Consider the following 14,636-nt stretch of genomic DNA (forward strand, 5'->3'; position numbering starts at 1 on the left):
CACAAGATCCACCATGTCATCCTATCTTCCTTTATATATACTGAGCTGTTAAATCACTCCTGCAAGGTCATAAACCTGTCACCATTGACTAAGCTTATTTTCATAAAAGGTTTCAGACCTTCACCTTCCCACTCATGAATTTTCTCCTTGGAAAGTAGCAGAAGCCATAGGATTCTAGACATTTATATCAATTTCAACTTCTTAGGGTAATCATATAAAAATATTAATTACAGTACTTTCACCTGCCTCAAAACTTACATTCTTTCCAGCTTTAGCTCTACTTTAGAAAGATTTTAAAAACCATTCATTCTATCATTTATTTTTTTAATTACACCTCTTCTTTACTTTCCCTCCCATCTTCAACCCTCCCTTACTCCCTTCACCAAAGGCAACAAAACCCCTGCATTTAATAAAAATAGAGTTCAGGATTACTAAAACAGGAGAATGGGCTTGATCCAAAGCCTACCACAAGTGAGAAAACATCTAATATGTACAAGGAGCTCTGGATCAGAGTCTGTACAGTTCTGAGACTGTAAAACTGTAAAAGAATCACTAAATTAAATTAATCTGTGTTATGCCTTCAATCAACTTACGCTCGTTTCTGTGATATCGGTCTCTGCAGGAACACCTGGACCAAACTCCTCATTAGTGGAATCAGTTGGTTTCTCTTCATATTCTTTATATTCATAAAAATCATATTCTCCTAAATCTCCATCTACCAGCAGATCAGATTCACTGAGGTCTACTCCTCTGCTTCCATATTCAGTTTCCTCAGTTTTTTTATCATAATCCTCTCCAGTTATGTATTCTTCAGCAAATACTTCTTCAACAGGATTTTGCTATTCATATCAGTAGCAAAGATTTGGGAACAGGAGGAATACGTGAGTTATTGTTAGTGAAGCAATGTAAGCATATGCTGATCCACCATGATGACTTGTCAAAAGAAGAAAGAACAGTAGAACTATAGCATATTGTCTTTTAATTAGAGTCTGAAGGAATGGAAGTCCAGCCTTTCAGAGTAATTAAAAGATCTTTGTATAAGTAGTACAAAGAAGTAATGCTTTCATATGCTTTTTTAATTTTTTTTTTATTTCCAAAACCATTGAATTCAATATACCCAGTACACTATGTGTACTGCTTGCTTAATGTTACTTTAGTGCCAAAGATAGCTAAATTTCCCTGCTTGGTTTCACACTTACAAGCGTTCATGAATGGACACATGAACCACAATTAACAGTGAATAAAATGAGACCTTTTTACAATAACAATGTAAAGGAAATGCAAGCATCACTTTAGTTAAGCCCAGACTTCTTTATTAATTTGTGTCTATAAATACAAATGCTGAGCTAAATGTTTCAATTTCTTTTCTCTTGTTAATGATTTTGCAGTTTATTTATCACTCAAAAAGTCATCATTCATGTCTTTCATGGTAAGTCAAATTCCACCTGCAAAACAGATTAATTTTAACATTTCTGAAATCTGAGCTTTAATTTTCAAGTATGTAAACTGTCAAACCAAGCAACCAACTTACAAGCACCAAAGCAGTTTAAAAGAATGCTGTATTTGAGATGTACAAAACCAAAAAAAAAAAAAAAAGGATTGCTCTATTCTGGTACAGAGGTCTCTTGAAAGGGTAATTTTGAAAGAACTCAAAGTTCAGATATTGCTAATATGAGATGGATATTCTAGATGGTCAGATAAGATGAACTAATACGACCTTAAAAAATATATTAAGATGCTAATCAACATCCAGAGTAATTAAAATATCTTGATCTAACCATGATATTGAAATATATTGCAATTAAAATAGAAGGCCAGATTTTGATTGAACAGTTACCTAATTCCATTAGCTGCATGATTATGATTTTTGCCTTACAGCTACAGTAAATGCAGATCTGAAGCTACTCTATGCCAAATTTTGTCTTTATGCAGAACTGCTCTCACTAAGAAAAGCATTTAGCACTTTGGATCTACCTCCTAACAACTGTACTATTGTACAATTGGCCTATAACTGCCCAAGAAACAGAATGATTTAAATATGCTTCTGTCGACCAACTTGTGAGAAGTAAACATGGATTTTAACACAAGAACAGTTTAAAGTAGAATGAGTAAAATATGTCTTAATTCACCTTCACCTTTCAAGACACATAGGAGGAAAACCAAAAAACAAACGGAGACTGTTTTTCCTCTTTTCAAATGTTGCAGGGGTGCAGTTTTGTACATCTTTTAAGCAACATATCTTCATTTTGAAAGGAAAATGTAAAATACAAATGAAAACAATATTTCTTATAATCAGCCATCATTTTTCTAAAACTAGCATTAATTAATATGCAGACATATTAATCAACACTGGCTTTAGATGTAGTAAACCTAACAAAATAATGTTTAGGCTTGTCATTGTGACTTTCCAAAAACATGGTTTCTAACATAAGTCAAAATAATAATTTTATCCTTTTTGACAGTTCAAAATACAGTGTTTCACAGAACCTCAGTGAAAAGCAAATAATCTGTTTTTGTTAGCTGAAGAACTACTAAAAGGAAATGATGGCTTCTGACTCAACTTCAATATGCTGCTATGGTTGCAGCCATTCTTTGTCTTGTGTTAGGCTGATTTTATGCTGCATCTTAAAATTTATAGGAAAAATTAGAGACTTCACTTCCTCTTAGATTAGGACTATGTCTAGTATTTAACCTAGTTTATACTAGACATAGCTCCATTTACATTGACAGTGATTGCAACAACCCTGCATTCCCACAGCATATACCACTGAATGATTTCCAGGATCATGAACTCTGCCGTCTAAAGATTCAGCAGATCTCTACAGAATTAATGGCAGTTCTGCCCAAGAAAACAGCCGGTTCTGATATTGGCTGAGAAAGCATAAAATTGCACTAATTGCCGTCATGTATAGATATGTATATTTACACAGATGGTCATTCATCCTTTTAAAATGTGTTTGTGCTTTTTTAACCATTAACACCTGATGGGCAAGTATTTTTGCCAATCATTTTCTCGAGAGTTCTTATTACCTCATTTGCTTCAGTAGTTCTGGAGGGAGCTTCTGTCTGGGGCCCATAGTCATTTTCAGCTATGCTATATTCTTGAAATCCATCAACAACGTTTGCCTAGTATTAAAGAAAAGGTACATTATTAAAAAAAAAATCCTGTAAGAAAAATTCAAGAGGTATCACTTTTATTCAGGTTATGGTATTAGCCAGACATATTCATCTAGTGGGGTTAGGTATGTTTTTTCTTATTATCAGAGATCTTCCAGTCTTGGCTTGGGAAAGATCTTGATTATTTCTTGGCTACCTTTACCCCTAGTTTGCCTTTTGTTGCTGCTTGATAACTTTTCTTCTTCTTGGATGCATATTTTTCAGATTTTTTTGTTGTGGCCTTTGGGGGTTTGTCCTTTGAGCTAGTGGCCACTGTCCTCTTCTTCTTTTTGACCATGGCTTTCTTTTTCTGCAAACGTTATGAAAGATGGAATGGGAAAACATAAATAAAATGAAAAGAGAATTGAGAAAGCATGAATGAAAGAAGGGTAACCAAATGTGAGATGAATGCTGTCAGCCATGAGACCTTCCATCTCTAACTGAAAGCAAGTGTTACAGCTACAGAGTAAAGAAAAGAGTGAGAGGAAAACATTAAGCTTATATACAGAAGACACAAATCGACAAACCATATGGTACGGGACAGCTGGACACCACACAACAAACAGATCAGATTGTTACCTCTGTTTGTGCTACTGTCTCTTCGAACAGTGGGGGTCCCTCTGTTACAGAGTCAGTTTCTTTATAATCTGCATCCCCATACTCATAGTCATATTCGATAAAATCTTCTGGTGTGTACTACATTGCAAATGGAAAAATATCAGGCATTCCCATGTTAGTGGTAGCAAACTAGATTAGCAATACTGGAAAGCATCTTAACCTTTACTTAGGAGTAAAGCTTAAGAAAATTAAGGTAGTATGAAGAATTCAATACATTTGGGGGGAAAGAATACAATCTCTTATTTCTTTCACAGCACAATAGAAAAGTAATAAAAAAGCAAGTAGCAGTGCCAGGAAAAAACTCTCTTTTATTGGACTGCACGGAAGAATCAACTATAATTTGGATTACTGGGAGCACCAACTGACCTTTGTGAATTAATATATTCATTTAATCTTTAAATTGCAAATAATGTCTCTTTTAACCTATCCTCTTTTACCTGTGGGGTTTTTTTCAGGTGACCAGAAGAGCAGAGAGACACCAATATCTGACATGAATAGGGTAAATAATGTCAGATACAGGAAAGAGTCCACAACTCACAAATAACCATGGCTATCCTCCTCTTGGTTTGCTGGAGAGTTCTCAAAACCAGGGCAGCTCTATGGTACACATTGCCTAAGCAAATGCTTCACTAGTATAATTTCATTTAAAGGTCAGATCCTCAGCTGCTGTGAATTGCTCCATAGCTCTGTATCTATAATAACTAGTATCAAATGAAGATTTGGCCCACAAAACTTTTACAAGAGAAAATGGGTTTAGAATTGGCTTGTGTAATGTTGTGAACAAGATCTAGGGAGCCAGGAACTCCTGAGCTGTAATCTTGGCTGTGCCATGAAGATACTGGTCTAGATATTACGTGCACCAAATACTACTCATCACGGCTGAGAAGAAAGGGCAGTTTTCAACTATCTTACCACTCCTGTCATGCTTGAAGCTACAGGAACTGGTTTTTCCTGTAAATTAAAGCAGTCTCGTGGCTGCTACCATTTCTCTTTACATCCCCAGGGAGCCAAAGGAAGCTGGAATTGTGGCCAGAATCTGGCCTAGTGTCTGCTTTCCCTTGTTTAGGAGGAAATATTGTAAATGTGCCTCATGTGAGCTAGCCACTTCTGAAATCTCCTCTCTCCTGTTACAAGTCAGCATCATTGTCTGTAAAATGAAGACAATATCTGTTTTCTTCATTAGATTGCTGAGAGGATTAGTACCTAACACTTCCAAATGACTCTGAGGATTCATAGAAGTCATAATATTATCAGCATCAGAAAGAGATTGGCATTTTAGAAGAAATTATAATGAGATTAAAACAAAATATATTCTACCATATGACCAAATTACTCGTTTAACTGTTTTCTCTGGCAAAGCCTTTTGATACAATTCTTGTACTTATGATTTTACTGCACAGAAAATATGGAGAAGTTGATTTCCTCAGGAAGTATGAGACTAACACTGAAAGGCCTTAAGAGCTTAAAAATCCCTTTACATGGGTTTCTGCTACTTCCCTCCTGTGACTCCTCGGAGTCTTACTATGACCAATAGCTTTTCTTAAAAAGAATATACAGATTTTTTTAAAAAGTTGGATGCTTTTTGTTTGATTGTCCTTTTGATTATTTCTATACCCATGCACATATAACTTGGTTAGTCATGAGATTTGATAAACATATAGAAAGAATGTAACAAACCTCTGGTAATTGTCTAAAACTATATTGCACGTTAATAAGAGAACTTCAAACTGCACTTAAATAACAAAACATTTATCATCTTAGGTGGAGAATATCCTCTCTGTGAATTACATTGGCATTTTATATTTGTATATAAAGTAAGCCAGGCTTACTTTACATTTACTACTTTACATCAGTGGTATCACTGGCATTACAGAAATAAGTTGATTCTATTTATACTTTTCAAAACCAGCAGCGATTTAGACTTAAACTTGGTAAGTAATATGTGATTATTCTCCCCCTGTTCAGTAAATTAAGATTCAGTCCTAATCCCAGTGAAGTCAATGAAACATCCTTGACTTGTAAATGGTATTGTCCAAGGGCCTCATGGGCAGTAATGATGCATTTTTACAGCTGTGTATATGTATAAAAACACATTTTCTGGCTTTTGTAGTTCTGGAAATGCAACTCAATACAACTTGTTTAAAATGAAGTATGCCACTGACAGAAAAGAAAACACAGTGATAAGTTTCTAGAAGACCATAAGCAGCCACATAAAGGAAGTAAAGAAAATAAACAACCACATGGCTAACAACAGCCCTTTTGAAATAGTTGCAGAATAACATTGAAATTGCTGTATTTCTTTGGAAACTATAAAATGTGTGCAAATGCCTAAAATCTGATTTGCCCAGCTTCTGTCAAGAAGTCTATGCAAACTAGGCCGATCTACAAGAAAAAAAAATCTTCAGTGGAATACACCTTTCAAATTCAGTCATTCTACCCTACCAGTGACAACCCATCACATACTTTTAAACGCTTCCTCAGCCAAACAACATGAATCAAACACTCTGCTATGTAATTTTTACTGGTACCAAAACAACAGACACTACCCATGTTAAATGTTATCCATTTTCTTAAGGGATAAGTGGAGGAACATTTTGGAGAGAATTACTGCTTCATTAGCTGGATTTAAATTTAAATACGATGTTAGGATTTTGTTTTAATAACTTCCAGACACATAGATTCCCTTTTAGTAAGCGTTGCAGACCTATTCTGAAACTGGAACACCAGCATTCATTTTGACCAATTAACAATTAAAATATAACTCTGTGTTGCTCACTATTATAACTGTTTTTCACATCTCAGTAGTATGGTTTCCCTCAAGGTATGCTGAATGGCTGTGCTGAATTGGGCCAACTATGTGACTAATAAAATTACAACAGTGGGTTACAAAAAGTTCTTCAGAAGCCATAAACTAAACAGAAACGTTGACTGGAAAAAAAAAAAAAAAAAGAAAGGAAAAGTATCTGTGCCAAGTGTGTTAGTATTAAAAAAGAAAGTGGTGAATAAATTGATATTTATGCTAAGATCTGCCAGAGGCATAGTTTGGAAAGCCAGACGTTTATGAATGAGAGCGAGAAAAAACTCATACAAAAAAGAATGAGTATGTGGAGAGATCTATTGCATCATGCATAATCACACAAAAAATACTTTACTTTTAGGTATTGTACTGCACTCATTTCTATTAAAGAAAATGAAACTCTCTTGACTTACGCAAAATATTATCACAAATACAGTGGTACATTTGGGTTGCAATGATATGCAGGCACACAGACATAAAAGAACAGGCATGGATCAGAAGTGGGGAATGCCAGTTTCCATGCTGGAATCAGATTACTGCCAAGCAAGTGAAGATCTCCATGGACTTTTTTTCTTCCTTTTTAAAAGCACAATATCAGAGGGGTATTATGGAAATTCTTGAACCTAAAAGCTAGGACATGTGGCCACCATGCTGAAAACAGCCAATAAATGGAGAAAATATGTTTTGTACTGTACTGCACAGGTTCTGTTGCAACTAGTGCAATATAGATGCAAAATCTTCCAGGTGTATTTCCTGAGGCACAATCTGTCCAGATAGAGGAATTACACCCCTAACTGGTGTAAAGATGTACTTTAGAAATATGATTTTATTAACTCAACTTGATAAAGGCTACTCCCCATTTTTAAGATGAGACAACAGGACTGGTGAAGGTCTAGCTGGTTAAATGAGGACTAAATTGACAAACACCAGGAACAGACTTAACAGAGTGCGTAATGGGGCTTTAGACACCTGCTGTGAAGCTGGCAACTCACACTTACCCTGCCACTAGTAGTCAAGATTGGATATGTGGCACATATCCCTCCTTTTTCTGGAGCTACAGAACTACAAGGTCACCTTTATCAGATGACCAGAGACAGACCTATGTCCCACTCAGTTTGAGGCCTCAACAAACCTTGAAAATAGAGCATTCACATTTTGGATGCTAACATTTCTGAGTGCAAAACCCACGCTATCTCAGGCCTTAATATTAATTCAGAGAAGCTGGAGGGTTCACAGAAATCTGTCATGGTTGCACTGCCAATCGAAGGAAACAGAGTAAGTGGACTCTTGAAAATATAGCAGAAAGCATCTAGAATTTCAAAATTAATTAACGCAAATGTAACAGTATCTTCTGACACTTTCCAAATTTAGTCAACTAACTCTAGCAAGAAATCAAAGCAGGGAATGAAAGCAAGTGTAACAGAGATGAAAAGCGTAGCTGAAGAGAGCATAATTTGTTTTGTTAGCTATATACCAAAGGAAGATACTACTGGCCAGGAACGCACCCAGAGAATCAAGAAGCTGGAATGGGATTTAAAGGGGCATTCAGCTTGTGCATCATTCTCATGATGCTTCTATGGGTACAGACTTAGCCAAGTGCAAAATACACCTACCACAGCTGTGCAGCATTACTTCAGTCGCGCTCAGAGATCTGTCTATAAAGTGTACCTAAACCCTAATACTGCTAGATAATGGGATGGTTACACATCTGAGACAGCAGAGATGAGATTCACCAAGTGCTCATAGTAATAGCAAAATATATACAACTGTATTAACTTTCCCAGTGATTTCACGTGAATGTCAAAAAGATTGACTCAAAATTATATTGTCAAGTTGGACAATAGCTGGAACTTGGTGAAGGATTTCAGCTAAGACACATCAGGTAACACATACTTCAAACGTGATGCAATTTTCTGTTGTTTTTCTTTATTCTCTTGTAAGACCACCAATAGTCAGAACAGCCATTCTTGTAATGAATATTGCATATGACTGTTTTCTTACAAATGAAGGGAAGAATAAAACCTGCTGTTTCTTGATGGGACAAAATCTTTCCACTATGACCTCATGCTTTCTTTACCAGAGTGATTATATTACACTACCAGATCACCATGCAATTCCAATTAAAGAGATGAACTGTTTTCTTCATCAGATGAATTTTAGAAGCAGATCAGCAGCATGCAAGGCCTTTTTCAACTGTGGAATGACTTAAATATTCTGAAGACAGCCTTACTTTGAAAACGGATTCTTCAGCTGTCCATACTCTGAAAACCTACCCTCCCCCCATTCCAGGATGTAGATTTTAGCAATTTTTGCTTTACCTTTCCAAATTACAAGGAACTAGCAATCTAATCTTTTCATTGCCTAAAGATTATGCTAAATCATCTAGCCAGCTAAAGAGGCAAAGAAACATTCTAGTCTCACTAACACTTTACAAAATGCAACAAAATAAAGGATGCCAAGCAAAATGAGAGTTTTTAAAATAAGATGCAGTAATATAAATAAATAAATGGTAGTAGATGTCAATCTTAGGGAAGATAGAAAGTTAAAAGATCTAAAAGATGGCCTCTTCTATCACATAGTCCTTACATTGTTCATAAAAGTGATAAAAGCAAGGAGATAAAAAGACATAAGAACAAGATCTTCAACTTCCAAAGACAGCCGCTGTAAAAGGAGAACAAGACACTTAAGGTTCTTTATTATGTTAACTGTGTAAAGAAAAAATCTATGTATCTATAAAAAGAAAAAGAGAGCTAGGAAGATCAATATTTTTAAAACTTGCTAAGTTAGCTAACTGCCATACTAAACATGAAATTAAACATGAAAATAATTATCTTTCTGTATTCTTCAGAAAACTAGTCTTTCTGATCAGTCAAACACCTGAAAGGACACTAAATTAACATGGTCTGAAAGGATGCCTGAAGCCTCCAAGTCAACATATTTGGGGGCCATTTGCACCTCTACTTTACCAAGTTCCTTTCATTAAAGGCAAACATTTCATTTCTTCAAGTAATCCATTAGTTTGGGATAGGTCCAAAGTAAATGAAGCAGAGTTCCTTTGGGGAGCAATTTCTTCAGCAGCAATCAGACAGTGATTTATTGGGTTGCAGAAGAATCTTCCAAGAGAAGATCTGAAAGCCTGATAGCTGGGTCCATTGAAAACTAGACCTGATGACACTCCAGAAAATATACTGCTCAACATCAAGGAAGATGGAGACTGGCTAGGTCTTTCACTGCTTTAATTTCTGTGAGCTGGCCAAGCATATGTGATTGAACTGAATTTAATACATTTCCACTTACAGTAGAAAGGCTTTTGACAACAAGACAGAGGCCAGACTATTCACGAGGTATTTATAAGAAAAGCACAGGTACTTAACTTCCTTAGGAAAAGTAATCCTAGTAATTTTAAAATATAATTTCATCCCCATATTTGATCCTTAAAACCTAATTATACATTCAAAATGAAACAAATGTAATGATTAATGAATTAATCTTAAAACTCAGTACAAAAAAATCCGTCGAAAAAACCAGCAGAATACAGCAAAAAGCTTAAATAAAACCAACAAAAGACCTTTTTCTCCCAAAGACACTAGTCAGCCAAATTGCTAATTTGCCACTATGTTCACAAACACTGCAATGTATCTGAATGGCTAGCATCAGTGGCTCCATAGTAATTCATCCTATCATTTAATGCTAACATTCAATGTGTTACTATGGAGCCATCGGTACTAGCCGTTCAGACACACTGCAGGGTTCACAAAGATACCATATTGTTAATGATCAGACTTTGGTCTGTAAAATTCTACAATGGAAGAATAACAATCTAGTAGAGAGAACTCACATTTCTCACTCATATCCTCTCCCTACTCCTACCAATACACTTGTTTGCAGCTCTTTGCCCCTTAGTTTGCCTGCTTTGTCTACATAAAAACCCTCCACAATTTGCAGGCCATATGAAGATTTGGCATGGTAAAATGCCTGTGACACTAGACTGAAATCACGCTAATGCACTTTTCTAGTTACTTTCCGAAGTTCCTGGCCATTTTTTTCTCCACTTAATTCTCTTTATCCAAAAGCTACTTAATTGCAACAACATTCTGACCTCCCCAGCAACCCTTTTCTGACATTAAGACAGTAACATGCAACACTTAATGAATATATGTCAGGATACAATATGTTCCTTAAAAGATCTGGCAACGTCCTCCCTGTTGCAAATCAAACACAATCACTTTTCTTTGCTTGGAATTTCTGAGAACTGAAAGATGTGCTCATCAGTAATGATTTGGTTTGGTCCTTTTGGGAAGTACTCTCTCCCCCTTGCTGTGTTCAAATTTGAACATTTTCTATAATCAGATACCCTTTCTTTTTCCTTCAGACCAGCTACAGAGTCAGCACAATTTTTAAGCAACTTCTAGGCAAGTTGGTGTAGTGACAACTGCTGAGGTCATCACTCTGTACTTGACGAGTTACAGAGATTCATACCGAGCTATTCACAAGCAAGAACAAGGATAACTAATGCATACTTCAATTAAAGCATGTTGTGAAGGTGGAAATAAATGACAATAAACAACAGACTAAAGTGTGTGGATATTACTATTAATCTATTGCTTTCCCATTTTCAACTTTCAGACTGCAAGATACTTAGGTCTGATGAAGTCGGAACAAAACACAGAGGAATAAAAGCATTCTGTACAGGAATGTCACACATGCATGTCTATCCTAATGGCTTAGCCTGAATTGCCCACAGAAAGCCCCACAGGTCTGGCAAACAGCCAAATCCAACAGATCTTGCAGAGCCTGTACACAAAAGGTAGCTAAAGGTTACCCAGTTAAATAAACCTTTTTTAGACATATGTCACAGTTACTTGGATCCGGAAAGGGACTGATATAATTAAAATGGAAGTGGAAATACAGCATCCAGCTCCAAAGCTTCTATCTTGAAGTCCTTAGGTCACTCCTACCCAACCCCCAATTGGAAGGGAGAGGTGATGGAAGAGTATGCAGGAGGTTGACCTTGGTTAAGTAGGAGAATGGCATGGGGATCAGGATAGCACAGCTGAGTAAGCCTGTAGAGAAGGGTAGAATTTAAGACATGTCCTCCCCTTGTAGGCTGGCTAGGTCTATGTCTTTATTCACAGCTCACTGTTTTTGTGAATCCCATTGTGAGATGCTTGATTCTTCCTGAGCTTTATTTAGGGTAACCTCAGCACTTAATTCAGGGATGAAGGGACCCTGCAAGTAAAAAGTAGGCATTGAAATCCTCTCTGTTTCATCACCCAAATCACAATTTGAATCTAATGCTAAAGTAAAAAGAAAATGCAACAAGGGAAAGAAAATCTCAATGCAACACTTAAGGTATCATCAATAAAGACACTTTGATTACAAATCAAGTGTCCAGTAAACCTACATCTGAGAGCAAAGTCAAGGTCTTGAGACAAACCCAAGCATTTTAAAAAGCAAATATTGCACTCCTGATGTTGCAGTGATGCATCCTCAGGCTCATTTAATGGAAGATCACTACAATTTATTCCATCATTTTTCCCATTTTATGGTTGGTAAATTATTTTTAATCTAGATGAAGTCTCGGGCTTTGCCCCCAACAAATGCATAAACAATTCTACCAGCTGAACTGGAAAGATGGCACAGGGTGGAAATGAGTACAGAAAAAGAAAGTTTTTTAAGCTAGCACTGCTATTGAAAGAAATGCCCAAAAAACTACAATGTTGGGTATTTGATTGTTTGCTCCTTTGCAGAAAGAAACAGTGACTACAGCAATAAGGATTACACTCAGTTAAACAAAGTAATTTTACCTTCAAACCTACATCATCTTAGACAAATGTTTCTCTCCAGATGTTTATTTAGTGGTCTAAAAACCATCCAACTTTTCAGAATAACTTCATTCCTATGCTTTGAACTCGCCAGGAGACTACAAAGGTGCGCGATATCAAGACAAATCCTATTCAGCTTCCTAGGTGCAACTCCACAACCATAATTTACCATGTCACTGACAAAAATCAACCACTTCCTTTGAGCTTTGTAGTCAGTGCTGGAAACACACATTAATAGGCTCTGCAATCACCTAATTTGTCTCTTTCTTCTAAGCCAAGTATCAGTTTCTTATTCTGGTCTGCAATAATTCAAAGGCTCAGAGATGTAAGGCCAGAAGGAACTGTTAGATCACCTTGACTAACTCCTGTATACTTTCAGACTTCAGACGTTCTTACAGTCACCTTGTAACTGAGCAAACTAAAGTATAACTGACATTTCCCAAAACTTTTAGAAGGGTATCTACCCATGGCTTGAAGATATTTACAGATACACCATTTGGGTCATTTGTTCTTTCATTCCTAACAATTTCAGTAGATCTTTTCGTACCTGAAATTATCTAACTTTCTTTTCTCCCTGCCTCCTCCACTCCCCCATCTGCATCCAGTATTCGCTTTTTGTGAAGGTTCTTTGCATATGCAAACTGAGCCATATTTAAAGCTTTTGTCATTACTGTGGACAAGCCAAACACATTAAGTTTACCAGTTCCCAAAGTTACAACAATTATGTAGCTTTTATTTGAATCGTTTCCATTTTTGCAATATTTGGTTTAGTGACTAAACGCCAAGACAGTATGTGAGGTTCCAGTATATGTTTCAACCAACAGCATACAGAGAAGTAATATTGCACCTGTATTCTTATTCCTTTGTTTACAAACCAAGACATGCACTGCATTTTTTCGCCAGTTTTGCTTTGACTGCTCACATACAAACTGTTTCCCTACTTTAATAACCAGAATCTTTTGAGGTCACTGTCCAGCAAATATTTTCAGCTTCTGCTGGCTTAAGCCAAAGTTGACACTGAAAGACACAATTTTGCCTAGCATTTAGCTCAGTGTTCTCTCTTCCATCTTTCTATCACAAGAGTTCACATGAAAACATGGGAGATCAAACTGGGAAAACAATCTAGCTAAATAGTAATCTTTTCCCGCTGGCTTTCACCTCGATTAGTATCGCAGTCTGGTAAATCATGTACCCTCAAAATTACTTTCACTGATACAGCGGCAGATGAAGCCCACAGATGGGGACAATCTGCAGCACAAGAAAGGTTCTTTTGTTCACACATTTGAATTGCAGTGTACATTTCCTAGCTCTCTACGTGTCCTGCATTTCTTTCTTTTTCTTCTATGCGTGTAACTTTGCCTTTAGTTGTGTTATCACAATTGTTTACTGCTCTAAAATATCATGACTGACAAATTTTAAGAGCATCCATTTTATACTCATTTCTATATTGCTAGCACAATTCCTGAAAAACTCTACTAAAAAGTTAATTCAGCAATAGCTCCCAGTTTATAGTAATTTCTGAAATCAGTCAGCCAGATTTGAACGTGTTTGTCAGGTACTTTGTCTTTGCCTTTCAATGCTTTTTTTTTTTCATTCAAATATCATATGTTGACAAATCAGAAGCTGTACGAAGGTCTAAGTCTATAAATTCTATCAGATATCACTATCAAGTTTGTAATCTCCTCAAAACATGCAATCAGGCATTTTGAAATCATTGTTTACCATACAGATTGGCTGTAATTATATTTTTATCTTTTAACACCTTATTTAATTTTGCAATCAGCAGTTTTTTAAAAAATCAGCATTTCTATCTTCTATAACTTCTTCCAGCACTCAAATAAGACTTGTTTCATTTATTTCCTTAAAATGAATTATCTATGTGATCTGATAGGCTGCACTGCAAAAGATAACGAAATAGCCTGCTTTAACAAGCTGCTTTTTTATAATTTAGCAGACAATTCTATAATTCTGGGCAATTCAGTCATTTATTCTCTTGCATGTTCATCACATTGGTAGTACTGCTGATGCATGATTTCAGATTACTATTACACGACATGTTAAAGAGATCCATTGACTTCACTGGGAATATTCATACAACGTTACACATATAAACTCACGGATAGCAACAAGGAAATTGTGTCTTAGTTCAGAAAGCAAAATGATTCAATCACCACTCAGAACAATAGATGGAAGCAAACAGAAATGGCAGTTCTCCATTTTTTTTAATCTTTTAGCTCTTC

At 36.1% G+C, this 14,636-nt stretch overlaps 1 protein-coding gene across 1 annotated transcript in view; it reads right to left on the reverse strand.

Annotated features, from left to right (window-relative positions):
* Window positions 1-14,636, reverse strand: part of COL11A1 (collagen, type XI, alpha 1) — a 160,814-nt gene that overhangs the window by 106,401 nt on the left and 39,777 nt on the right. Inside the window, 3 exon segments of the mRNA XM_009884779.1 lie at window positions 594-839; window positions 3,031-3,126; window positions 3,736-3,852. Coding sequence (XP_009883081.1) covers window positions 594-839; window positions 3,031-3,126; window positions 3,736-3,852 — 459 coding nt within the window.

This window comes from Charadrius vociferus, unplaced genomic scaffold (assembly GCF_000708025.1).
Source record: "Charadrius vociferus isolate BGI_N301 unplaced genomic scaffold, ASM70802v2 scaffold163, whole genome shotgun sequence".
In the NCBI taxonomy this organism is placed as follows: Eukaryota; Metazoa; Chordata; class Aves; order Charadriiformes; family Charadriidae; genus Charadrius; species Charadrius vociferus.